Source organism: Adiantum capillus-veneris, chromosome 17 (assembly GCF_014529385.1).
Source record: "Adiantum capillus-veneris isolate H3 chromosome 17, ASM1452938v2, whole genome shotgun sequence".
Taxonomy (NCBI): Eukaryota; Viridiplantae; Streptophyta; class Polypodiopsida; order Polypodiales; family Pteridaceae; genus Adiantum; species Adiantum capillus-veneris.
Genome location: NC_140947.1, coordinates 77,011,313 through 77,039,199, shown reverse-complemented (window position 1 = coordinate 77,039,199; position 27,887 = coordinate 77,011,313). Strand labels below are relative to the sequence as shown.

Genomic DNA, 27,887 nt, shown 5'->3' with positions numbered 1-27,887 from the left:
AGAAAAGATCAGCGATGTAGCTTACAGGTTAAAGCTACCAGAAGGCTGGAAAATACATAATGCTTTTCATGTCAGCCTTCTAAGACCCTTTGTTGGTGATGTGCCAGAGAATATGCTTGATGAGGAACAACCCGAAGTGGAAGAATTGGATGAAATCCTTGTTCCTGAACAGATATTGGCACATAAAGCAAGAAAGGTTAGAGGAAAGACGCTATTTGGTGAAGTTCAAGAACTATCCATCGTTGGATGCCAAATGGATGGAAGAGTCTGAATTGGTTCATTCACCTCAGCTATTGCAATTGTATCTTGAAGCCTTTCAGATGGAACCCACAGTGACTTCATGTAGCCTTTTCTGGAGCAAGGCAAGAGCATGGTTCATGATGCTCAAGAGAGTAGTTAAGCAATTGTATCTACTCTTTCCATACAGAATTTAGCTAGAGAAGTTTGTGCTTGAGAGTACACTAGAAGACTTCTATGCTTGATATATGTGTCGTAGCTAGGTTGGTGGGATTGTTTAATCGTCCAACGCTACATTTTCGGAAGCATGTATATCTTGGATTCCCATCATAGAATATATGTGATATCAGGAGATACCGCATGTATTATTGGCATGCAAGCGAGGTCGCTTGCAGTATTTCAAGGGTGGGGTATGTCACCGGGAGGTGTATTTTTCTTATTGCCTTCTGTAAATAAGTACTAGATATTTTTGTTTATTTTTATTTTTTACTTGTTTTCCCCGGAACCCTTGAAAAGGTGCAAGTGGACATTGCATGGCCAGTGTGAAACGGCTGCGGCCGAATAGGTTTCTCACAGCGAGAGTCTAGGTCGGTCAGTCTGGGACTGGTCGGGCCAGTTAGCACTGAATTCTTATGAGTATGGAAGCCTGTGTGCGCCAAATGAAGTCTGGGCCACTCGGAAAGTCACTTATAACTTTATAAGTCAGTGGGAACTAGAGAATTAACTCAATAGGGGCAAACTGGACACATGGCGGCTCCAGGCAGTTTTGCCACTTCCAGCATGAAGAGGGGGCGCCCAATTTGAGAGAGGAGGCTGAATTTTACACTAAGTGACCTACAGTGTGTGGGTGAGTAGTGGGTGCAGGTCTACAGCTTTAATGGAAAGCTTGCCTTCTCCTCTGTCTCATGTAGCGCAATGATTTTCTCTCGTGCATCTCTCTCTCCCTTTTGGCACATATGGTAATGCCCCACTAGTTGGGCTACTCAGATGAACATGTGCAGTTCTGGGGGTCTATGCGCATTTGCCAAGGCAAGAGCCTTCTGAACAGGAACCGGATTAGCTAATTGCTAATCCCCCACAGGTATAAAAAGTCCCATCGCGAAAGATTGCGAGTTTGGAGAGTTTTCTCGCGTGAAAACTCGTCCAATTCACAGGGAAACTGTCCCATTGTGTGCGGGAGCCCTTGGGACACGTGTAGGCGTGTTTACTCCGCTAAAAACGATCCGAAACAGCGAATTACAGCCTGCTGTGTTTTTCTGCAGGTTTAGGGTTTCGCACCTAAACTGCAAGGGAACCCCGAGGGAGCCTCGGAGAGTCTTGGGATGTGTGTACAGGCTGTTGGGCACCCGGCAGTGAAAAACAGAGAATTACAGCCCGCTGAATTTCTGTGACAGCTCACCAGAAAGCTTCCAGATAGCGAGGGAATCCGTCCTAGACAGGTGCTTTTGACCTACAGGGGTTTTTGCGCCGTTATGCTGCCAAAATCCGGTCGAAAACCTGCGTGTTCACCCGCAGGTTTTCACCCCTCGCCAGGTTTGGACAGCTTTGTGAAAGCTTGTGCTAAGTGGTCGGATCGTCTACCTTAATTTGAATAAAGAAATACCGAAAGGGGCGCCAGTCTTTGGGGCCTACAGGGTGTCGGTCTCGTGTGCGCAGTGACATTTTAATCGTTGGACGCAAGTGTGTTCTCTTCCCTTCTCAGTGCTCTGTAAAGTTAACAGGTAATTCAAATAGTACCGCCCTCTACGTTGTATAGGCCAGTTATAGCTTGGATGGTAGTGCAGTTGCTCTTCTACACTCCTGATCATTTGGATTGCTACCTTCAGAGTTACTTACACTCACCCTCGGTAACCTTACACCAAACTTATCCCCCAACCTGGGCAGTAGGCCACTCCCAGCTCATTTACCTTGAGAGCCACACCGAGATGCGGTTAAGTGGCGTTGGCACACATTCTGTTTTGGTTGACACCGGAGGATTGGAGGCACGAATACAAGCAAGACGGTGAAAACAGATTGGTCTGGCCTTTCCTCTTATCAGAGGATCTTCACAGCGCAAACTTCTCAGTATAGCTTCCCTACTTCTATAGGATGATTACGGTGCAGACAGCTTGGTCTGACCACACCTCTTCTCACAGGCCCTTCAAAGCGCAAACTATTTAGTATGGCTTTCCCCTCATCTTGGATTACCTTACCTACTGACAGGACACCATCTGGTGGTGGTCTGTGCGGTCTCTCGGTGACTGCTACAGCTTATGGTAGCTTCTATAGTGCAGACTGTTTAGTCTGGCTTTCCATGATTCGGAGGACGTTTACGGCCTTCTTGGAGTTTTACATAGCTTAGCCACCTGGCCACACTAGGTTACATGGCAGATTACTACATCTGGCCTTCTTGGAGTTTTACACAGCTTAGCCACCTGGCCACATTGGGTTGCAAGTTCATGCATTGACAGGCTTCGGTCATTTCCTAGGCTTTCCCATTTTCTCTAGACGGTTTGACTACAGACACCGCAGATCCTATTGGGCAAGACACTTGCAAGTCTATTGGCACTCCTTTTACGCCAAGGAGTTGTTTTTACACACAGTTCGCGACCTTCACGCAGTATCTTCATACTATATCGCCAGAGTATAGCAGTTTGCTACATTGCTCATGACGGCATTTACCATGGAGATTTCTTGGTGGTCTGGACACCCCACACTGCTGCTACACTCACGGAGTTCTCCGGAGTATTGTCCTTCAGTGGACATTACAGTTGTTAGGAGGGAAGCTATGGAGGATGCCGACGATGAGGTGCCATGGCAAGGTGCAAGTGCAGCAGAACGAGAGCGAGAGAGGAGAGAGACTCGACAGAGGAGAAAAAACTACACGCTATGCTTGTTAAATTTCCTTTGTAAAGCTTACAATATATAGAAAAAGTTTCCATGCAAACTAAAACAGTAGCTCGAGTTCATCTGCATGCTCAAGGAGGTGTTCCCACGGGCTTGGAAACCCAAAAATCCCCCCCCTCAAGCCCGAACTAGACAGACCCTCTCATGATACCTTGAGTTTTTGGTGTACTCGTCAACCATGAGTTTTAGGTTCTCTCACAACCAAGGATTTCTGGTGTATCCATAACCTGGTGCTATGATAGTAAACCCCTCCTCGAATAGATAGGGTGTAGGTCAAAAACTTAGCTACCAATAAATGGAGTTTTTGGTCCATTGCCAAACCTTGGGTTTAAGGTGTACCCAGTAACCTCATGAGAAGTGGTAAAAACAGGCTGAGAACTGACAAAAAATTGGGAGGTCTTACCATTTATGGATGGCAGTGTCTATATCTCGTACAAATTTTGATTGCATGGCAATAACTGACAACAGATAATGTAAAAAGAGGCTTTGACTGGAAAGTTTATGATGGTTCTGACAATAGACAAAAGAGGACAAATCTAGGACACTAAAGGTGGCAAAAATAGTTTTGAAAACTTGTACTGCTATCTCAAAGCAGATCTTGATGTTCATCATCTATTGATGTACCTCTTGGTTCTCGAAGCAAATTGTTGGCTTATGGATGTTTTTCATCTTCTCTAGATCAACATGTAGTATTGGATCAATCTCTGTCGAGCTATTCTCTGTCCTATCTAATTCTCCAGTACCATATAGCTCTTTATCTGCGACGCCCGTCCATATATGCATAAGAACCTTTCTTATCATGTTAAAAAAATTGCTCGTCCAAATCCTTGAAGGCTTACAACCACCGTGGTCGACAAGGCCGTTTTGAAAAGCTTTGTTTAACTTCTTGGTTGTCACCAACAAAAATCTCCAATAGCTGCATTTTTTATATGCAGGTAGCTTGCCTACCACAATCTGGAAATTCACAATTTCTTGATCTGGTAATCGACTATGAGCATTGACGAGCACCGAATTAGGGGCCGAGCGTACCCGAGGGTGGGAATCCCTACTTGGAAAGTTAAAAGGGGTGGCTACTTTATTAAAGTGTGAACACAAATAAAAGAGAGCCTTCTTTGTAGCAGCGTCGAGCAGAACAGTGCGATGGTGAACTTGTGTATGAGGCACCTGTAGACGCCGATTTGGCTAGAGTTGCAGTGTCGAGATATTATCAACGTCCATGGGCGACCTTATTGATGATGAGGTTGCTTATTTCGCTGCAGGTCGATAGTCGGCTTATTCCCTCTGCAGGCGGTCGCTCCCGCGAAGCTTCTCGAGCACAAGGCCGATGCCAAGCTCTGATACCGAGTGTTAGGAGGGAAGCTATGGAGGATGCAGATGGTGAGGTGCCATGTCAAGGTGCAAGTGCAGCAGAATGAGAGAGAGAGAGAGGAGAGAGACTCGACACAGAAGGAGAAAAAACTCCGCGCTATGCTTGTTAAATTTCCTTTGTAAAAGCTTACAATATATAGAAAAAGTTTCCATGCAAACTAAAACAGTAGCTTGAGTTAACCTGCACGCTCTAGGAGGTGTTCCCACGGGCTTGGAAACCCCACAACAGCAGACATCTTCATCATTTGCCTCACATCTTCAGCTTCATACAGTTTGTTCAACATCAGGCGCTGAGAGGGGGTGTTAATTTATTATTTTACACCACTCTGCTACTTCACAGGTCTAGGGCTAGTGTGCCTCCGGGCTGGCCACCCATGCTTGCATATGCATATAGGCTGCACTATCCAACCGCCCACATCTCGGCGGGCCGCCCGCCTTCTTTTGTACGGGAGCCCATCCTATATTCTTTTTATGCTGGGTCGTGGAGCACTTTCTCGCACTGCTCGACCCCCTCCTTGAGCACCTATGTATGGAGCCAGGGGGGGTACCCACATATCATCTGTACACAGCCTTTCATTGGCATTTTCTGTCTATGGTCAGTGAGGGGGCTGATCGCCCCCTCTTCTACATCTAGCGTTTGTGTCTACTCTCTTTCTCTCTCCCGCTTCCGCACACGCGCACTCTCACATGTCTCACATTGATTCTGGCATGTCCTAGCATTGAAGTCACCCATAAGGAAGACTTCCCCTAGTGTAGAGTACTCCATAATCTCATCTGACAGGCATGTGTATGGGGATGATTCTCCTCCTCCTCCCCTGCCATCTCTGTGGTAACAAATCTAGAGCCTGAGGGGGGAAAAGAAGCAGAGAGCGATGTAAATAATCCTAGCCCGTGAAAGCTCAAGGTAACGGGCCTATGGGTCCCATGCAACAATCTATATCCTGCTCTGGAGTCCCTGTCTAAAAAGTATAGCCACCCCTCCTGACCCTCGTGTGGTGTGTTGGCGAGTGCTCCCTCGATGTGAAGACTCCCACTGAAAGCCATGGATCTTTGGTAGACTCCGCTCTGGACTCTCATGTGTCTCTGTCAAAAGGATGAGGTCCCGTCCTCTCATCACCTCCTCAAGCCTCTTTGGATGTGTCCATAGATCCCCATTGCAGTTCCAAACCATGAGGTGCATCTTCTCATGTGTCCCACAAGCCGCGAGTCCTTATGCGATGGTCTTGCCATCAATGATGTTCCTACCATCTCCATATACCGCCATCTTCCCTTCTTTACGAGCTTTCTTGACTCTAGGCATGCATGCTCGATGGTGGTCTTGTTGCATTTTTCTGAGGTCGTTGTCAAGGTAGATAGGAGGCCCCTCTAGCCCTCTCACAATAACCCTCTTTGAAATGAAGGATGTTCGCGACTCGTTGGAGGTGAATTGGAGGATGACGGCTCTTTTCTGTGGATCTTTGCTGGCTCTCCAAGCTTTGCAGACAGGTGGCTCCTCGTCTTCTTTGTACCCGAGCTTCATGCATAGGGCTTTCCCATCGCTCTCGAGTGTGGACCCCTCTCTTCTTTGATGCCAGTCACTCGTATTGAGACGGCAGACTTGTCGCATCTTCTCTTCCTCAATGGTTGTGTGTATGATGCACGCCTCATCTATTTGAGCTTCCGCTCTCGCCTCCTTTTTATATTCTTCTTGACTACTTCAACCCATCCTTCCTTGGTAGCCTCCAATTTGCCGTCGATGCTTGCCGTGAGAGACTTGGTGATCTCCTCCTTAAGAGCTTCCTTGGCTTCCGCTTTGATCTCTCCTTCAGGGGTGAGGGATATGATAGAAGCACAGAGGAGGTCGATTTGCACCTTAAGCTCTTTCTTTTCTTTCTTCCATTTTTCTTTCTCCTTCTCTCTCTTTGTATAGCCGGTTGGTGAAGAAGTTGAGGGAGTCCGCAATATAGGACGTCATTTTATCATCTGTAGTTGTATTTTTGTTTCGGTTCTTTTTTATTCCGGACATGGTATCAGATTCATAGTAGTTGTATTTTTGTTTCGGTTCTTTTTTATTCCGGACATGGTATCAGATTCACTATGTTGTAACAACTTGGTCTCATAGGTTATTTTGGCCTTTTGAAGACGTTAATATATCATTTCATCTCTCTCTCTCTCTCTCTCTCTCTCTCTCTCTCTCTCTCTCTCTCTCTCTCTCTCTCTCTCTCTCTCTCTCTCTCTCTCTGTGTGTGTGTGTGTGTGTGTGTGTGTGTGTGTGTGTGTGTGTGTGTGTGTGTGTGTGTGTGTGTGTACATAATCTGAAAACTCATCTACATATATCCCAAAGAGAGTTAAGAGATAGGGGACAACCCTGCTTCACCCCAATGGTGGAGTGAACCATGTCGGACATGCCCTAAGTAGTGCATTCTTGTCCTACCATTGTCCTATATAAAGCTAAGATCCCCCAGATCAGCTCTGTGGGCACCCCCATATCTTGCAATATGCGTATGAGTCTAGCTCGTGGCACTGTATCAAACACTTTGCAAGAATCCACAAAGCTAAAATATATCCTCCTGCCATGGTGTCTACCCTCCTCAATAATGGCTCTTAAGTGTCAAAATCTGGTCAAGAGTGGAGAAACCTCTCCTAAACCCTGTCTGTCCTACTGCCCATATGCCCTCTCTCTCTGCCCATCCACTCAACTCATGCTCAAGAATTGATGCTTATAACCTAGCCAGAGTGTGACCAACCATGATGGTTCGGTAATTCTCAACAAGCATAGGATCTCCCGACTTGAAGATAGGCACAATAGTGGACATACTACAAGTCTCAGGGAAACCCTCATACATGGCTCTATTAAACATCATAGCAAGAGGCTCTGCAAGCATATCTCTGGCATGGATAAAGTGCTCTGCTACCAGACCATCATGATCCTGTGCTCTTCCTGTCTTCATCTTGTCGATGGCTTTCCTTACCCTCTCAGCAGTAAAGAAAGTACATGTTTCTGGGCATGCCTCTGGAGGGTCAGGCAAAGGTGGCTGCCCCGATGCTGTAGAGAGAGATGTAGCATATTCCCCCGATGTCTCTGGGGAAGTGATGCTGGCGGTGGAGAATGCTCATTGAAAAGCCTCCATGCCTCACTAGAGTCCTGACTCATAAACAGCTGATACAGATCACGCTCTAATTGAAATAGGTAAGCCCTCTTCTTTCGTTGCACTAGGCGGCGAAAGATAATCCGTGATTGTCTATGTGTAGCGGTTGTGTAGTAGTACCCATGAGCCTCTCTCTGTAATCCAATCCTCGTCTCTCTACACTCCTCATCATACCAACTGTTCTGAGGCATGCTCCCAGATCATCTGCGCGTAGGCTGGCTGTGGAGATATGCCTCTAATGTTGCATCATGTAGAGTCTCTGTCAGTATCTGGGTGAGCTTATCTAGTGGTCGTCCTGGCTCCTGAGTGCATAGCTGCCTGTATATCTCATCAGTGTACACGTGATCCGTCTCCCTCGTGAGGTATATCGAGTATATGTGGAGGCCTCTCCCAATGGAGCTGAGTTGAACTGGAACGATAGAGTGAAAGACAAGATAGCATGATCGACTGCTACCCCAACCGGCCTAGTTCCCACCACGAAATCCTGAAAGAAAGGAATGAGTCCCGACGGAGCCATAACATAATCCACTGTACTAGCGCCATGCCGATGTGGGAAGCATGTAAAACCACCAGCTGCAGGGAATCTCTGTAGGCCATTCAAAATGGCTAATCCATGTGCAGTCCCCATATCAATCAAGTATTTGTCATACTCAGTGTGCTCCTCATCCTGTGATAATCTAGACAAGCCCATTTCTGTAATATCAAGCTCCCGCATCAACTCTTCTGAGGTATCATAGACTACTGTCTGGTGATGGGTAGTCCTAGCTTTGAAATCCCCCAAGATAATAATGTCGCCATTTCTGGAAAACTCCCATATATCATCATCTAAAATAGAGAAGGGGGACTGTCCTCTAGGTGATGCATATACTGACATACTAGGAGGGAAATAGCGAATAGCGATGTAGAGATAGTCTGCCTTTCTCTACCTTCAGTCTCACCCACATGTAGCTAGCATGCTCATCCCTCTGAGCTATATGTATCAGAGACTGTAGCTCCTCCTTGAATAAGACTACCACTCCTCCTAAACCTCGTCCTCTACGCTCTGATCGAGTCTCCTGTTTGCAAGTTGTCTCCCATTTGTATCCGCTCACATGGGCCATGGACTTCTCCGGGGCCTGATGCGTCTCAGAGTAGAAAATGGTCTCTCTCCTTGTGAAACTATCCTCTAAGGCCCCTACATCAAGGCACAAAGATCCATTACAATTCCACGTAGCCACTCTTGAGAGTGGTCCCACAGGTCTCGCACCGGCGCTTCTCCAAAATAACCACTCGTCCATCCTTGTAGAAGGCCACCTTTCCCTGTTGGGATTAAAGCCCAAGTGGCCTCTTATACGGATATGGCCACCCGCCCGCCCGCCTAACTCACTTATCACTAACTCTTTGTATATACTCTTTGTATTTTTGTGGATAATAACGTTTTGGGAGATAACCCTTCAAAACGATTCTCTGCGTACTGTGTAAGCTCTCTGTGTATGTGTGTGTGTGTGTGTGTGAGTCGATCTACGCTCCACTCCGCAACTTCAATTGGTATCAGAGCCAAGTTCAGTGCGTATTTGCGTAATCGCGCGCGCGCACTTTTCGGGCAGATTCTGGATCCGAAGCTTGGAAATTCACACTCGGCGTTCCGGGAGTATTTCTACCAAGCGACCTGCGATTTTATCTCCCTTTCGAAGCCGTTTATGCCCTCAGAATTTCATTCTGAGCACTACATCAAAAGATAGGTTTCAGCCGCAAAGAAACCCGTCTTGTATAGATTGGCAAGCAGGAGGTGGTCGGCATCAATATCGGCATCGACATACATCACTCATTCGTCTTCAAAGCATCATCTATAGACCAGGTACACATATATATCATCAGATATATATATTGCAGTCTGCATTGCTACTTCTTGTGCTTGCCAGGTTCCAGGGGAGGTGTGGCCATACGACGGCTTGACACCACTGGCATGTATTGCAGATTGATGTACTGTGATTGTGGGTCTGCTAGTTGTGAGTCACGCTAGCAGACAGACCGCCGTAGCGGTCATAGGACAGTGATTGGTCTATTGTAGGATGTATGCTAGTTCTTGGCAGTTTGCTGAGCCATCTGTGAGGATCGTGTGTGAGGTTTTTTGAAGCCAAGCACTGGGGGCTGGGTTACCCAGTGTGAGGTGGATTAGGTTGCTGGAGTTCCCCTCTACACGCATCCTCTTTGGCGACTTTTATCCCATAGGATGTATGACTGTGTAGACACTGGATTGCATCTTATGCGTCAGGCCGTTGAGGCATTGTTCAGGGTTCAGTCTTGAGACAGATACACGTTCTGTCATCGCCCAGACAGGAGACAGTGCATGCTTACAGGATAGCATATTACAGAGATTTTCAGATTTGTCACTGGTCAGCTATTTATGATTGTTTTTTGAGCTATCTTTTGGTTCCCAGAGCTCAATTTACAAGGGAGACTGTCAAAATTTTTCAAAATACTAACAGTTCTTGAGGAGAGGTGTTCGGCTTGTTGTTTACAGCTTGTTTATTGTGTACAGAGGCCAATTTACAGGGGAAATTCTGCCGAATTTTTCCAAGGAGTAAATAGTTTGGCAGATATGGCATCTTCTCAAAGTGAAACTCTTTACAACATAAAGAAGCTGGATGGCACAAACTTTCCATTCTGGAAGAAGCAGATTTGGCATGTTTTGGTGCAGAAAAAACAAGTGAAGCCACTGAAGCTCAAAGGGGAGAGACTAGAAGGTATGGCTGAAGATGAGTGGGAAGAGCTTGACGAGTTAGATTGTTCCACAATCATGCTGACACTGACAGAAAATGTTTACTTCAACGTAGCAGAAGAGACTACAGCGTATGGCGCATGGCAAAAGCTATGTGATATGTACGAGAAACAAAGTGCTGCTTCTCAAATTTATTGGCTCAAGAAATTGGTGGATTTGAAGATGAAGGAAAGGACAGCCATGTCAAATTATCTCAATGAATTTCACACAATTTTCAGCCAGTTAACAGAACAGGAGATAGTCTTTCCAAATTTAGTGAAGGCTATGTTTCTCTTAATCACTTTGCCAGACAGTTGGGATACTTTTCGTACAACGTTAAGTAATTCTGTCGCGCCAGAAGGTCTTACAAGTGCCAATGTAGAAGGCAGCTTGCTCACAGAGGAAGTGCACAGGAAGAACATTGACAAAGGCAAAGGCAATAGTGCTTTGGTCGTTCGAGGTTCGAGGGAGACAACAGTCTAAAGAGAAGAAGGGTAAGAAGGCACAAAACCGAAGTAAGTCTCGTGACTCAAAGTCAAAGGATGACATAGAATGCTACCATTGTGGCAAGAAGGGTCACATGTACAAAGTGGAAACAAGAAAAAGGCAAAACAAAGAGTTCTGAGCAAGATGAAAAGAAGAGTTCAGTGAAGATTGAAGAGGTGAATGTCACAGGATCTGGTTCAGACAGTGATTCTGGTATAGCAGCTGGTGACATCTTCCTCACAAGCAATTTTGATTCTGTTTTCTTGACTGCAGAGGACGGACATGCTATGAGTGATTGGATTATCGACTCAGGGGCATCTTTACATGTTTCTCCACACAAAGAGTGGTTTACTTCATATGTGACTACTAAAGATTATGTCAGACTTGGCAATGAGCAGGTTTGTGACATACTTGGAGTGGGAGATGTGCAGTTGAAGTTTCAGAATGGCTTTTCTTTATGGATCAAGAATGTCAGACATGTTCCAGCAATCCGAAAGAGCTTGATCAGTACAAGGAAGTTGGATGATGCGGGTTATGTGACAGTTTTTGGGAACAGCGCTTGAAAGATCTCCAAAGGTTCGATGACTGTAGCACATGGTAGCAAGTCGGGAACTCTGTACACTTACATGTTTCAGATGTTAAAAAACATGTAATTAATATGATTGAGCAGCCAAGTGTGTCACTGTGGCATCGTAGGCTGGGACATATGTCAAAAAGAGGAATGGAAATACTTTCTCATTATGGTTATTTGCCTCGTTTTTCATTTCAAGATTTCGAGTTTTGTGAGCATTGTGTTTATGGTAAGCAAACACAAGAACCGCACAGATCAAAGAGGAATCGTAGGACGAACGGTTAGCTCTTGTGCACAGTGATCTATGCGGACCAACGCCTAGTTTGTCACTAGGGGAAGCAACGTACTTTTGTACATTCATAGATGACTATTCTCGCAAAGTATGGGTTTACTTCTTGAAGCACAAGGATGAGGTGCTCAAGGTCTTTAAGACATTCTTGCAGCTTGTGGAGAATCAGAGTGGTCAAAAGCCGAAGTGCTTGAGAACTGACGATGGTGGAGAGTACGTTTCCAAAGCTTTTCAAGACTTTTGTGAATCAAAAGGGATTAAGCGGGAACTTACTGCACCATATAATCCTTCACAAAATGGGGTTGCAGAACGTATGAATAGAACCATACAAGAGAAGGTCAGAAGCATGTTGTCAAATGCTGAGTTGCCTGATGGATTTTGGACGGAAGCAGTGGCTACAGCAGTCCATTTGATCAACAGGTCTCCTAGTAGGGTTCTGGATAAGAGTGCAGTGGCCGAGATGCTATGGACAGGCAAGGCACCTTTGTATAAGCATCTCAGAGTCTTTGGTTGTGAAGCTTATAGCCATATTCCTAAGGAGTTCAGGAATAAGTTAGAACCAAAGAGCAAGAAGTGTATATTTCTTGGCTACGGAGAATCGGGCGAGATGGGTTACCGGCTTTGGGATCCTGAGTCCAAAAAACTTATTCATAGCAATGATGTGCATTTCAATGAAGCCAAGTTTCACACTAAGCAAGAGAAGACAGAGGAGATCAGAAGAGTTGTCTTCAGGGAAGATGGACCTAATGCTAGCACATCAAGACAGCATGGTCAGGCTCAAGAACAGCCTATAGTGGCTAGAGAGGCAGAATCAGTTGTGGTGAGACGTTCGGAGCGTGTCTCCAAACCACCTAATCGTTATGTGCCATCTCTAAATTATGTCATGCTCACAGATTGCGGAGAACCATCTTGTTACAAGGAAGCATTACAAGTGGTTGACTCAAAAAAATGGCAGTTGGCCATGCAGTCAGAGATGACAGCTCTACATAAAAACCAGACATGGAAGCTAGTTAAATTACCACAGGGCAAAAAGGCTCTACCTTGTAAATGGGTTTACAGGTATAAGATCACCGCTCATGATAGTCACCCAAAGTACAAAGCAAGGCTTGTTGCCAAGGGCTTTAGGCAAGAACAAGGCATTGACTTCGATGAAGTCTTCTCTCCAGTGGTCAAGATGACTACATTGAGATGCTTTCTTGCATTGGTTGCCATATTGGATTTGGTGTTGCACCAAATGGATGTCAAGATAGCGTTCTTGCATGGTGATTTAGATGTGGAAATTTACATGCAGCAGCCAGAAGGGTTTGTTAAGAAAGGCAAGGAAGATTTGGTATGCCAGTTGTTAAAAAGTCTTTATGGCTTAAAACAATCACCGAGGGCATGGTACCATAAGTTCCACCAGTTTATGCTTTCTCAAGGCTACAAACATAGTGAGTTCGATCACTGTCTATATACAAAGAAGGATAAGGATGGCAGTTGGCTGATCCTTATTTTGTATATGGATGACATGTTGATTGTTGGCAAACACTTGGAAGAAATTTCAGCTTTGAATTCAAAGATGGCAAAATCGTTTGACATGAAAGACATGGGTGAGGCAAGTCATATACTTGGTATGCGCATTGAGAGAGACAGATCAAAGAAGTTGATTTGGTTATCTCAAACAGAGTATATTAACAAGGTTTTGCAACGTTTCAATATGGAGAAGGGAAAGGCATTGAGTGTTCCATTGCCACCATATGTGAAACTTAGCAAACAAGATTGTCCTGTGTCTAAGGAAGAAAAGGCTGAAATGGATAAGATTCCATATGCGTCTGCAGTGGATAGTTTGATGTATGCAATGATTGCTACACGTCTGGATATTGCATTTGCAGTGGGAGTGGTTAGCAAATATATGTCAAATCCCGGCAAGAAACATCGGGAGGCAATGAAAGGTATCATGAGATACTTAAAACATACAAAGAGTATGCGCATATGCTATGGTAGTCAGGATTTGAGTGTCAGAGGATACACTGACTCAGATTATGCAGGAGACTTGGATAAGAGGAGATCTATATCAGGCTATGTCTTTACATTGGCTGGAGGTGCCATATCATGGCGATCTCGATTACAAGATTGTATTCACAATCTACTACAGAAGCTGAGTATGTTGAAGCAAATGAGGCATGCAAAGAAGCTATTTGGCTTGGTAGATTGGTAGCAGACTTGGGAATCAAAGTAGATATGCCAGAGTTATATTGTGATAGTCAAAGTGCTATACGATTGGCAAAGAATCCAGTGTTCCATTCGAAGACTAAGCATATTGATGTGAAATATCACTTCATTAGGGAAGTACTTGAAGACAAGCAGATACAACTGCTGAAGATCCACACCAAGGACAATCCTGCTGATCTACTCACAAAGGGACTTCCAGGAGAGGGCTTTGTGCATTGTCGTGAGTTATTGGGCATTGGATAGATGGCAGCCATATAAATCTTTGTACATTTATGTTCATAGATTTACAGTTACTTAAAGTGCCACATTGGACTTTAAGTGGGAGGTTGTTGGGATTAAAGCCCAAGTGGCCTCTTACACGGATATGGCCCGCCGCCCGCCTAACTCACTTATCACTAACTCTTTGTATATACTCTTTGTACTTTTGTGGATAATAAGGTTTTGGGAGATAACCCTTCAAAACGATTCTCTGCGTACTGTGTAAGCTCTCTGTGTATCTGTGTGTGTGTGTGTGTGTGTGTGTGTGTGTGTGTGTGTGTGTGTCTGAGAGTCGATCTACGCTCCGCTCCGCGATTTCATTCCCTTCTCTTGAGCTGTCATTATCTCGGGCATAACTTCTTTCATATGAGCACTAGAGTCTTCGCGACAGCTGGCATTGCAGGGAGATAGACCATGTTGGTATGCAGAGATGGCATCTTGGTTTCAGTTACATGGCTTTAGTATGGACAGGCTACCCCCATATCAGTACTCTCTGGATGCACCCTCCATCTCCCTCACTAGGGCAGAGATTACCAGGCTCATCAGACAGGACTTGATTCAGTTGGATACGAAGAGGACACGGATACAGCCTACACATGAGCTAGGTACGAAGATGACTTTCTATAGAGAGCATCTTCTCCAACTCACGAAGGATGGTTCTGTGATCAAACCAGGATACATGGATACTCATCTATCCCAGGGGATACAATGTGCTATTGGTCAGATACGCACATCCTCACATCAGCTAGAGACCGAGATAGGCAGATTTAGAGTACCCGCTAAGTCCAGGATTTGTCAGGTGTGCCAAATAGAGCCAGAGACAGAGCTACATTACATATGTCGCTGCCCAGTATACTATGAGATACGAGGCCGCTTTCACTGTCTATTCAGAGAGGGTTTTGGGCCACTTTCTAGAGTCATGAGATACCAGGATCAGAGATGCCTCGGATTATACTTCCTCGAGATTCGCAAACACAGAGACGACCTCTTGAAGAGGGGCACAATGAGAGAGATCCAACGACAGCGGAAGAGTCACAGACAGAGGAGTTGGAGCAGCTCCCACAGCATAACAACACCAGAGGCACCAGAGGCATATTGCTTGACCAGGCGATTGAGTTGGGGCGGTCCCGTCACTCACGGATGAGGAGGCCCTCTCGATATCGACGCAAATTGCAACAGAGGATCCATATCATACTAGCGTGACATAGGAGCCGTGCCGGATACTGATGTATATGTATATGATGCCTCGACTATCAGAGAGCTCCATTGTATCAGCTCACCCTTTGTATTTCCTATTCCCTTTGTATCAGCTTTCACCCCACCCCTACCCACCATTTTCTTTTCAGTTCTTTGTACTTTTTGTACCCAGACCTGGTATTAGATTCACCACATGTAACCTTTTGGTCTCATAGGTCATTTTGGCCTTTTGAAGACGTTAATATTACAATTCATTTCATTTTCATTTCTCTCTACCCACCCCAGCCGGGGCCTAACACTGAGGGCTTGACATCTTCCGCTGTCATCTTATATCATCCGAGGCATGGACTCATCTTGGAATACCTCTCAAAGGTTTGAAAAAGATGAAAAGAAGACTTACGACCTCTTTGCTGGAAAAGCCGTCACAAGACAACGAGTCTGTGCTACTGACACAAATGTGGCAAATACCTATGTAAGGGCCATTCTGCTCTTTATTTATTCCATTAGGGCCAGCTCTTGACACAAACTAAATACAACAGTGTCTCAAAAGGATATTCCCTCATTGTACTAAATAATATGTCAGCTTCCTCACCAGAATTGAAAACGCGCTCACACGTCTCTAAGACTATATGCTCTTGCTTATTCATCTCCCTCATCCAGCTGCCAAGCAGCAATACTGCCACATAAACTTCTACCTCTCCTTAAATCATCAATAGCCACTAAACTACTTTTGGCTGTGGTCGCTTTACATTGCTCAAGTTGAAACTGTTACTGTTCAGCAGACGCTGATACGCACATCAGAAATATTCAGGTGAATCACACAAATGATGCAAACCTCCAATGCCAGGTTGGCATAGGCAGATTCATACAACCCAAATAGAAAAGAATCCATTGAGATTTCGGAAGGAAATTAAATTTGGGGACCGCAAATTTTCAGCACAGTGTCAGACAACATGCTAAAAAATAGTTTGAAGAGCTTACCTGCCGCAGATCTCTCTGAAGGCCGTGATCTCTCTGAAGGCCGTGATTGCTTACATTTGGGCACCTCATCAATGGTGTGTCTAAGCCAGGTATCATAAAGTTGCACCCCATGAACCACTACAGCCTGAAACTCTCCAAGACATGTCCATCAAAATTTTTAGGCAGCATAACCCACTTACTAATGATAGCTTGGCAAACTCACAATGTTGTAAGTTTTGAGGTCAGTTAAAAGAGGGAAGTAATACCTGAAGCGTGTCAAATGCCATGCTGAGAGGCTCAAACAACAGCAGCAACAGTGTATTGATTCCTGTATCCTTGAACATGAAAATACAGAGCTGAATCCTACAGCACATATCACAAATCGTCAACAACCACAAGGACAAGTTCCCGAACATAAATATTGAGATAAGAGCACACAGCTATAAGAATTTCAAATAGAGTTACCAGAACAAGCTAGACAGTAAGACAAGCACCAAAACTGCAAACACTCGTCCATGAGCAAACAGAGTTGCCGCAGGCGATGCATTCAACCGCTCAAGGCGGTCTTTTGCTAGGCCCTGGAAAACCTATTTGTACAAGGACAAAGTAACAACTTAAATCAGGCCCAACTTTTCCTAGAGAATTCAAGGAGGGGATTGGCATACAACCCAAACATATACCTTCAGAAACCCAAGAACAGAGAACCAAACCAGCCACAGAGTTATCTGCATCACATCTGGCTGTGCTATAAGCGCCAGAAAAAGTCCCTAAGCACAGTAAAGAAAACTGTGAGATCACAGGAAGCAAACAAACACCCAAAGCATCTATGTACAATTTTGAGTGGGTAAGGGAGAAAAGAGGAAGAAAAAGAGTGGTGAAATCTGGAATTACTTCAAATGCAAAAAAAATAAAATATAATATGCAAGGTGATTGTAACTCTCATCAAAAACATCTTGAACTGTGAAGAGCTACAATGTGTATGAATGCAGATAACATTCAAAAGCTCAATATCCTCATGTTAATCAAGCTTACAAAATTGATGTAAAGCAATGAGAGACACAAAGTAATTAGACGACAACATTTCCCCGTTCCACTTGATTGGAGGGACCAACTTAAGACCTCGGCTAAAAGGCGCAAATACAAAGTAATCTCCACTGAAAAAACAGTTTTGGGAGAAGAACTACTTGTTTCACAACAATATGTACCTACAGAAGGAAAACAGAAGTGTGAAAGGTGTTCTGCTGACCTAGTTACAAAAATGGGTGAAGACAAACTACATATTTCATGAGAATAAAGAGCCATTTGAGGGGAAAAAACAAAGTTGATGATGATCTAATAAATGTGTCAGAGGCACTCCCTCCCCCCCCCCCCGCGGGCCCCTTTCTCTCTTGATTAGAGAGAGACAGAGCGAAGGAGGAAGAGGGGCGAAGGCAGAAAAAGAAGGGGGCGGGGAGGAGGAGAAGAGAGAGATTCGACATAGCTTACTTTGAAGATGAAGTAATTGATAAGCCTCTCCACCAGCTTCTGAATCTCTAATAATGAAAGTTGTCCAAAAAAAACAACCTAAGACCAGAATAACCAAGTTAAGGTCCATATTTGGCACTTAATTGACTCACCCTGCACAGAAAACATAAGGTTTATCCAGAACTCCATCCATCCAAGGAGGTTCAGTGACTAAATTCCAATAAAAAGCCAAAAGAATGAAGAAAGTGTAGGACAAATCAAACTTCTCATCAAACTAAGTATTAGTGCAAACCATCAAAATGCCTCATGATAATCCACCCCATACATGCATGCACTCTATTATAAAAGCCAGCTCTATTGTTGCTGAGGAAAACCCATAAAGCACCAAAAATCTGAACTTATACAAGGGTCATGCATAGAGATAACATATGATCTTTAAAGATTAAAAAAGCTTCTTGTATTATGTACATTGGGAAGAAATTTTTTTGAAGGGAGGGGGGAGCATTTTCTAAATGAGCAGTATTCTCAAATAAGAGACGCAAAAAAATGTGGCTCAAATTTATTTAGAAAATACTTCAAAAAGGACGGGAAAATACATACTAGAACAAAAATTGATCATGACTAACACTACCAAAATTTATTTTCCTAAATATGTGTTTACCTAACTTGATACTGATAACCGCTCAAATTAAGGTTGACCATGTGTGATCATAACCCCTAATATCAATCTAGTTCAGCAAAAGTTATCTTCTACTGATTAAAAAAATCAACTTCTTGGACACACTAGCACGTGAAATGTATGGCACCACCAAACGACTATATCTAAAGGCCAAATACTTGCAGAAGAATGTGCAGGTTAATATGGTGGCATACCTTATGGTGCCCTATAATAAGCATGTTTTGCAGCATTTTGCAAATACATTGAGAAAGTGTAAGGACATCTTCTAAGCTTATTTGATGCTCTAGAACCCGACTTTAGTGGTAGCCAGGCTTCCTTCTACGCTGGCAAGCTTTGCACTTTAATAAACTGTAACCGTTGTATCAAATACGTGGAACAAGCTTCAGCATCTAGAGGACGAAATATATGTTCAAATCTTCATAGCTTCTCTGTTGAAATTCTCTTCTTCTCGGGGGGGGGGGGGGGGGGGGGGGGGGGGGGGGGGGGGGGGGGGGGTGCTAATAAAAAGAGGAAAATGGTATAACCTTTCTATCACCGTGTAAGGACATCTTCTAAGCTTATTTGATGCTCTAGAATCCGACTTTAGTGATGGCCAGGCTTCCTTCTACGCTGGCAAGCTTTGCACTTTAATAAACAGTAACCGTTCTATCAAATACGTGGAACAAAAAGGTAAGCATTGAGAACTCAAAGAAAAGATAAGAGTCGAGGCTCAAGAGTCAAGACTAGCCACTAGGGACTCAAGAGTTCAATACATAGTTGCCAAAATGCCAAAATGGAAACATGTCTAGGGCCAAGGCTCAAGGACCAGAAGAGACACTAGCCTGCCAGTCTGTAGTGGTGGCGTGGAGATCATGGATGTCATCCCAATCCTCATCCCCAACAGGCTCGTCCGCATCATCCACTTCATGTAAAACTTTTGTAGATCCACCCTCCCCAAGTATCTCTGCCTCTGCCTCCATCTCCCACTGTAGAAAGGGATCTGATACTTTGGGTGCCGACTTGCAAAGCATACGCAAATTTGCACTCACAAATACAAGATCATTTGCTTTCTCCATAGCAAGTCGGTTTCTCTTCCTGAATGCAACGTGGATGTAAACACTCCACAATTGCTCCAAGCAAGAGGAGCTAACCGCTTGGTTGAGGATGCGGATAGCGAGTCGCTGAAGCTCTGGCCCATCTGAGCCATAGTCCTACCACCACAAAACTGAGGAGATCTTGGTGCAATCAACTTGGGCATCGGCAAGCCCAAATGATCCTCGCATATCCCTGTACATAGAAAGTTGATCCTTGATTTTGCGGTGTTCTTCTTTATCAGGGTGAAACATGCTCAAGATCTCGTTCCATTGCTTGGTCACATCTCCATCATGCTCTTGTCCTACACCTTGAAACTCTGGATCCAGCACAAAATCCGCACCATGGAAAGGGGAAGCATAGGAGTCCCATCTGCTCTGACAAAGCTGGCTAATCTTCTCAAACCTGTCTACATTTGGCTCGAGTGTTTCGAGGGCCTCCACCATGCGATCCATGGCCTCATAAACCTTGCCAATGCAAGGTTGCATGCCATCAACTACTCGAAGCGAGTGAAGTACAGGCTGCACCATTTGGTCTATAGTCTTCAATGACTCCCGAAACTGGGGATCCTCTTACTTACTTGCACATAAGATCCCCCCAAAGTAACAGTGTGAATCACCCCCAAAGTTCAAACGGAACTAGCGCCCCTGCTCGTTTTCAAATTTTAAAACTGCTACCGCTTTTCAAGATTCAAATTCTGCTGATGTAGCTGCCGTTCCGGCCCGGTCCCCCCCCCCCGTTCTGGCTGGCTAGAACGTTGTTCCCCTGTCAGGTCGCCGAACCGGAATGTCTGTCCATTCCCACAGACATTCCCGTCACCGTTTCCTCGGTTTAAGCAGCCTGGAACGCCGTTTTGGTACGGAATGCCTCCGTTCCGCCCGTTCCCTATGTTACTGTGGTGGACACTGACTTGTCATAATAATCAACCCAATCTGAGTCTGAAAAAGCATGAAAATCTGGCGGCAATGATCCCCCCTTGGCATAAAATAAGACGAGATGTACTCAAGTAGCGGAAAATCCTCTCGACAGCCTGCCCATTGGAGTAGCAATAGGTTTGCAGTCCTCAAGGCCATACTCACATAGTAATGTCTCTATGTAGCTTGTTTGACACAAGGCAATATCACCATCACATTGCTTAAACTGCATGCCCAAGTAATGATGCAAAAGCCCCAACTCTTTCATCTTGAAAGTAGCATTCAAATCAGCCTTGAATTCAGCAATGTGTGTCTCATTCAAACCAATAATCAGCAAATCATCTACATTTAGAACGACGATGGATTATACGTCACCCTCACGCTTTGCATACAAAGTGCTTCCTATAAGACTGTTACGAAAGCCTCGTTTAACCAAATGAGTGTCAGCTTTCTCATACCAAGCACGAGGAGATTGCTTAAACCCATACAAAGCTTTCTTACATTTGCACACTTGATCTTCTTGTCCTTTCTTGAAAACGAACAATAGTCATACAACAAGTGGGAGCAAAAGTCTCTTCATAATCTGTCTTTTTGTTGTGCATAACCTTTTGCAACAAGTCGAGCCTTGTAGCAATCAATCTCACCATCCAGCTCACGTGTCAACTTGTAACTCTACTTCGTACCAATGGCCGTTTTGTAGGAGCCAAATCACATAAAGTCCATGTGTCATTTTCTATAAGTGCATCATATTTTAACCGCATAGCAATCATCCACCAGTTTTGTGAATTTTGTGCTTCATCAAAAGAAAGATGTTCCTCTTCATCACATAAATAGAAACAGCCAAAGCATATCAATCTGACACATAAGATGCATGACGAGAACCTAAACGAGTACATGTGCATCCAATTTACTGTCATGCACAGTATGTACCAGCCATTTTGGCATACCTCTAGCCTCCTCATACTAAGCCCTTTCCACATCAGGTACATCATGTACGTGTGCATCAGTAATAGGCTGATCCGTAGCATTTTCAGAAACCCCCATAGGCTGTACATTTGTCTCATTGGAATTTACATTCAAGTTTCCACCACTAAAAAGAGGTAATAAAGTGTCATAAATGTCTTGTGAGCTTACATTACTGTCTATGGTACATGATGACAAAGGTTGAACAGAATCTTCCACAAACACAACATTTCATGAAACCAAGATACGTTTTGTTTGCGGATGGTATAACTTGTAACCTTTGCTTTCAATATTGTGACCAATAAAAATGCATTTAACAACCTTATTGTCCAATTTTCAACGTTGCGTTTGTGACACCAAAGCATAAGCTAAACAACCAAAGACCCGCATGTGATCAATAGATGGCTTCTTATCATGCAATGCTTCATAAGGAGTCATAAGCTACAAAGCTTTCGTAGGACACCTTTTAAGTACGTAAGTAGCCCACGTGATAGCCTCGAGCCGAAACGAATGTGGCAAAGCTTGACTCTTGACAATACATCGTGCCATCTCCGTAAGAACATGTTCTTTTTTTTTCCAGCAACACCATTTTGCCGAGGTCTATACGGCACTGTACATTGGTGTTTTATCCCAAGATTAGCTAGAAATGCATTAAAATCATGAGACATATACTCTCCCCCTTGATCTCAACAGAGGGTGTCCATAGTACATCCAGAGACATTTTCAGCCATAGCCAGAAATTGCTTGAAGCACATAAACACTTCGGACTTAGCTTTAAGCAGATACACCCATGCATGCCTTGAGTAATCATTCAATGAAAGTCATGAAGTGTAGGTAATTGCTTAACAACAGAGTTTGCATAGGCCCACAAACATTGCTACGCACAAGTTGCAATAGCCATGTAGCCCTTACTGAACCATCCTTTGGAAACTTCAAACGCTGCATCTTACCCAAAATACAGCCTTCACAAACATGCTTCGAAGGTGCTTCAAGAGGCGGCAAAGAAGCAACCATAGCAGATTTCTGCTAACGAAAAATTCAAATGCCCAAAACGTAAATGCCAAAGTTTTGCATCTGAAACAGCCTTTGAATCCACAGCTGCATTTGCAAAAGTCTACCCACATTTGTAATACAAAGTGAGCTTATATAGCCCACGACACAAAATGCCAGAAGCAACAATTTCATCACCAAAACTGAGATCATAAACTATACATCTGTCATTCACAAATTTGACATCAAGACCAAGTCTAGCAAGTGTAGATACAGACAAAAGGTTATGATCCCAGGTATATAAAGTGCATCAACAAGTGTGAAAGAACTGCCATTCGCAGCAATCAACACAATTTTTCCAACTCCCTTGACCAGATAAGAGAGGCATTGTAGGCATAAGTGACCATATTCCCATGAGGGACACACTCGAGAGAGGTAAACAAGTCACGAAGTGAAGTAATGTGCTTTGTAGCACCATTATCAAAGTGCCACACATGTGACTGTGACATACATGCATCATGGATACAAGGATCATAAGTGCACTCTGCATCTACAACAGCATCACAATCTCCTTTCACATAAGATTCTACAATAGTTGCACTTGTAGTGGTACCAGCCTCTTTCTTCTTGGTCTGTTTTGCCTTCAATTTAGGACACTGCTTTATCAGGTGATCAATAGCCTTGCAATAATGGCAACAAATCTTCTTTTTGTCTTTTTCACCAGAATTCCCACACGAGGTATTGCAAGCAGAAGCATTAGGAACAGATGATTTGCTACTCATCAAAGAAGCATGAGAAGTGGCTATATTGCTTTTACTACCTTTTCTTTGAGCAGCAACAAAAGTCTGTTCAACTGCATGCTGTTTAGCCCTATCCTTTCTTGAAAGTGACTCTTGCAACAGCAATGTGCATAATGCATCAAACTTACCAACTTAAGGGTTTCCTTGGGTCATAAGTCTTAAGTACTAGCAAAAGATTGGTAAGAATCTGGTAATGCATCAAGAACGGTCTGCACAAGTGAATTGTCAGAAAGAACTTTGCCTACAGAAATGAGTTGCTAATTAATATCCTTGATACCAGAAAGAAAAGTGTCCATGTCATCTTCCTCTTGCATAATATTTGACTCCAACTCTTTACGCAACAATGCAATTTTAGCCTCATTGCGACTTGCATAAAGACCAGCCACACTATCCCAAGCCTGTTTTGCTGATTTAGTTAAGCGAATGGGAGAAGCAATAGTGTGCTTCACAGATAATACAATCAATGCATGAGCCTGCGCATCTCTAACATCCCAACAAGGCTGCTCAGTCGTAGGCCAAATAAGACATACATCAATGCTCTGCACAACATTCCATACACCCTTTGACACAAGAGCATGTGTCATCATGTATGTCCACATTGGGTCATTCAATTTATCCTCAACAACAAACATCTTGAAAACATATGGGTTGTTGTTAGCCATGGCAGTAACTGCACCTAATGTGAAAACTGCCGCAAAGAGGAAAAACGAAGTAGGACCAACACGTGTTGTATAGCACAACCCGGAGGGACCTGTTCTGTGGAAAATTGCATTGATAGAGCACAAAAGGACGAAATTGTCTGCACAATACTGCCTATAGTGGAAATGGAGGCCGAAATGAGCACGAATCAAAATTTTGAGCAGACCACGCTCTTCGATCTCTCCCGAAGTATTTGTTGATCTATTGACGCTCACCAAAAGCTCACCCAAATTAGAGAAAGTGAGCAGGTCGATGCCGGCGACATTACTTGGGTGGACGCAACCTGCTCTGATACCAATTGTCGGAATTAGGGTTGCAAGAAAACACAGCTTGGAGAAGGTGAGGAAGCTCAAGGCACACAACAGAGAGTATATTGCTTAGTGCACAATGCAAAAATAAGTTAGCCCTAGAATGATGGGCGTAGTACAATGCACGGGGGGAAAAAACTTAGTGAGGGGAAAAATTGCCTCGGTGGTCCTAAGTGTGTTCACACACATCACTACCATATACATGGTAACAGATACTCATGGCTCGGGCTTTCCCGTGAAGAGTGTTGAAGAGAAGAGTTGATGCTTGATAATGTCGGAATATCTCATGGCTCGGACTTTCCCAAGAAGAGCATTCAATGATTGAAAAGTAGTGCTTTACTCATGGCCCGGACCTTTTTAGATTATTTATGGGACGAGTATTGAAAAGAAAATTAGTACAGTCTGAGAAGTACTTACTCTTGGACCTCAGTGAGACGAAGGTTGCTGTCTAGGGGGTGCTTGGTTGTAAAAGGCCTCTATATCTCATGGCCTGAAGGCCCAAACCTCTTTAGGTTATTTGCGGGGAGGAGTGAAGAGAGTGTCGTTGAATAGCTCATGGCCCAGACCTGGATGGTTATTTGCGAGAGGAGTGTTCATCAGCGATTGTATATTTTATGTCTTGTAGCATGATTATGTAAGCATCTGTGTTGCATCGTGATGTGATTGTGTGAGATTACCGGGGTATGTGACTTTAGTGCATCAAGACACGTAATACACATCAGTGCGGTCTGGTGAAAACAGAATGACCCTCGAATATTTTTTATCTCACTTGAGTTGTTTTGCAGATATAACCGCGGGCAATTGCTCTTCTTTCAAAGGGGAGATGTCACAAGCTGCTAACGTGTCAAGCCACTGACGACCCGGAGGGTTAGGAATCCCTATCCTTAACCCTAGCCAACCCGTAGGTCCCGGTCGAGGGGCCTAAACCCTAGCAGAAGCAAAAGAAGATGAAGTCCTCACTAAGTTACAATCCTCACCGAGTGGCCTATTATTAAAATGGGTTAGGATTAGAAATCCTAGCCCCCAACAACTTATGAGACCCTCGCCGATGGGGCCGAAAATAAAGTGCACACACCAAAGCTTCCGTAGAAGTCATGCTAACATGGCAACTGTACAAACGCCTGCGAATCACGCCAACGGTTGATGACATGGCACTGTTGCACGGACAGCCTATGAGGGCACCAGCTTTTGGGGACCATATGCTTTTAGACTGAATGCTTTTCATGTAGCTGCTTTTGGATGGCCAAGGGCCTTTATATATATATGTACAAGGGGTCACCCTCTGGCATTCTATCTGCAGGTGATGGAGAGCAGAGCCTCAAGTGTTGTGCCATGTGGAAGCAATATAAAGAAATACCATAAGGGTTGCCACAGTTTGGGGCTAGTGCACTCTTGGGGTGGAACTTGTTCCAATTCAGTTGTTTTGAAGCGTCTAAAATCTATCAGTCTGTTCTTTTCCATTGGCACGTGGTGCCATCCCGTTACACAGCTTCTTGTAGGAACCCACTATTGAGCTGGTTGCTCACCGTCTCGACTCTCGAGGCCCAGGACAAGGTCCCCTGCAGCATTGTTGAGAGCGCATGGGGAAATCGAACCAAAACCCAAATGGCCAGTATATTTGCCGGCACTGCCACTTCTACTGCAGTTGTCCTTGAGGACTCAATAAACGAGCCAATAAGGTCCCCCATCCAAGGAAGCAAGGGGTGGTACAGGCAAGCAAGATGCAACTAGAAAGTCTACCTCACTGGAGGTCCCATTAACTGAAGTGTCGAAAACCATTGTGCCATTGTCTGAAGTAGGCCTGCGAAGCTCTCAAAGCCACATGACTCACCTAAAGTGCCTCGGCCACCGTATCTCACCCCTTAAACTCCATTTGGTAGTAGTCTCCACCAAGGATTTTCACAGTAATAAGCTTGCCGACCTTGGCTAAGAGCCACGCCTAAAGCAAGTGATGGATTGCACTACAGATAGAGGACACAATTTTGTGTGTGTGTGTGTGTGTGTGTGTGTGTGTGTGTGTGTGTGTGTGTGTGAGAGAGAGAGAGAGAGAGAGAGAGAGAGAGCACCAAATGCTACAACTCGTAGCTCTTAGCTCACAACATAGATGTAATGTAGAGAGGGGAGTCCTTAAGCATGATCAAAGGACCAAAGGCCCTGGTTTACCAGCCCAAACCATCATAACCCTGAAAAGGATATGAAACTAGCACAAATACTAACAAAGGGCTATTTACAACAAAACCAAAGACTGGTGAGAACAAGCCAAGACTCACCAAACAGGCCATAAAAAACTGACAACAAGAACGATACCTTAAGGAATTTCTAGGGAGACAACCCATAGCAACAAAAGCCTAGCCCTAACCTTGGCAATAAAAACAGGAATTTGACATTAGCAGAATACTTGTCTCGCTTTTGTGCGTCGAACTTGTGCACTCTTGCCAAAACGTGAGTGTAATCCTAGCACAATAAATATCTTTGTGCGCCCCTTCCATAAGCTGCATCTTCTACTTCACTAACGATGGCTGAGGTTTCACCTCTTTCATAGCCATAGCGAAGGAAGCTCCTCATCAATGCAATTTTTTCAGCATGGAACCAAATGCTGTAACTTTGGCAAACCTTATGAAACACACAGGAGAGTCTCACATTCCAGCAATTGCAAGATAAGTTGCAGATCTCATGAATGTGAACCAAAAAAAAAAAAATGATTGATGAAAATACAGTACCTTAGTTGAGAGAGAAGCCAGAATCAGGAAGTTAACCATGAGGTTCACCAGTAAAGTGGTGGAGATGGAGGAATCAAAAAGCGAGCCAAGGAGCCCCGTCGCCTTCACATTTTCTTCATCGAATTCTGTCTCTCCCAGAAGGTGCCCTTTAGACATGAGCCATTTCACCCTCCATGCCAGTCCACAGACACTGACTGCAGTATACAACGCAATGATGGAACCATAGCCTCGGCCCATTTTCTCTCTCTCTCTCTCTCTCTCTCTCTCTCTCTCTCTCTCTCTCTCTGCCCTCGCGATTCGATCAAGAAGATGGGAGAATTGAAGACATAGCTAGCTCGCTCGCTCGCTCGCTCGCTCGCTCTCTCTCTCTCTCTCAGTCGCCAGATCTTTCTGTCTCTCTGCGTACTACCCAAAAAAATGATGACTTTTTAACTTTTTTTGACAGTGCTGTTTAGCGGAATGGTCATGTTCATGAACTGGCAGATTTGTTGGTAAACCATCAGGGTAGCGGTCCGAATTTCAATTGACTTCATTACAACGCCTTAATGATAATTCTATTCATAAACGATTTTGAATAAAAATGACGTGAGAACAATATTCAAATTTTACACCAGCTGGTACCTCCTATTCAAATCCATGGGAGGTATCTGTCCAAATTCCCTCTAATGAAGCACCAAGAAAAAACTTTCGTGGATTGTGTGCGCCTTTTCTTCTCTCGCATCCGGAGGCTCAGACATCTTTTTAGATTCTTCAAAATTTTCGATTAAAAATGAGTGGGTACCCTCTACTCATGTATAGAGCCAAATTTTATTCCCATCATAGATCCACAATGATATATCAAATTTTTATGGTTCTCGATCTTGTCCCGCTATCAATTCCTCTATCATATATCATTAGATGAGAATTCAAATTACAATTGTTGTACAAGTTAGTTAAAAATTAAAATGC

General features: G+C 44.2%; 1 protein-coding gene across 2 annotated transcripts in view; it reads right to left on the bottom strand.

The window, feature by feature from the left end:
- LOC147437519 (E3 ubiquitin protein ligase RIN2-like) overlaps positions 1-27,366 on the bottom strand; it is a 92,720-nt gene extending 65,354 nt beyond the window's left edge. Inside the window, exons 1-6 of one of the 2 annotated variants that reach the window (XM_086487043.1) lie at positions 26,940-27,366; positions 17,817-17,894; positions 17,012-17,098; positions 16,797-16,918; positions 16,598-16,694; positions 16,353-16,476 (exon numbers count right to left, since the gene is read on the bottom strand). In XM_086487043.1, the coding sequence (XP_086343169.1) occupies positions 16,353-16,476; positions 16,598-16,694; positions 16,797-16,918; positions 17,012-17,098; positions 17,817-17,894; positions 26,940-27,176 (745 nt within the window). In that variant the 5' untranslated portion in view covers positions 27,177-27,366. The remainder of the gene's footprint in view (positions 1-16,352; positions 16,477-16,597; positions 16,695-16,796; positions 16,919-17,011; positions 17,099-17,816; positions 17,895-26,939) is intronic. The other variant, XM_086487044.1, reaches the window with a different exon arrangement.
- Between the last annotated feature and the right edge of the window lie 521 nt (positions 27,367-27,887).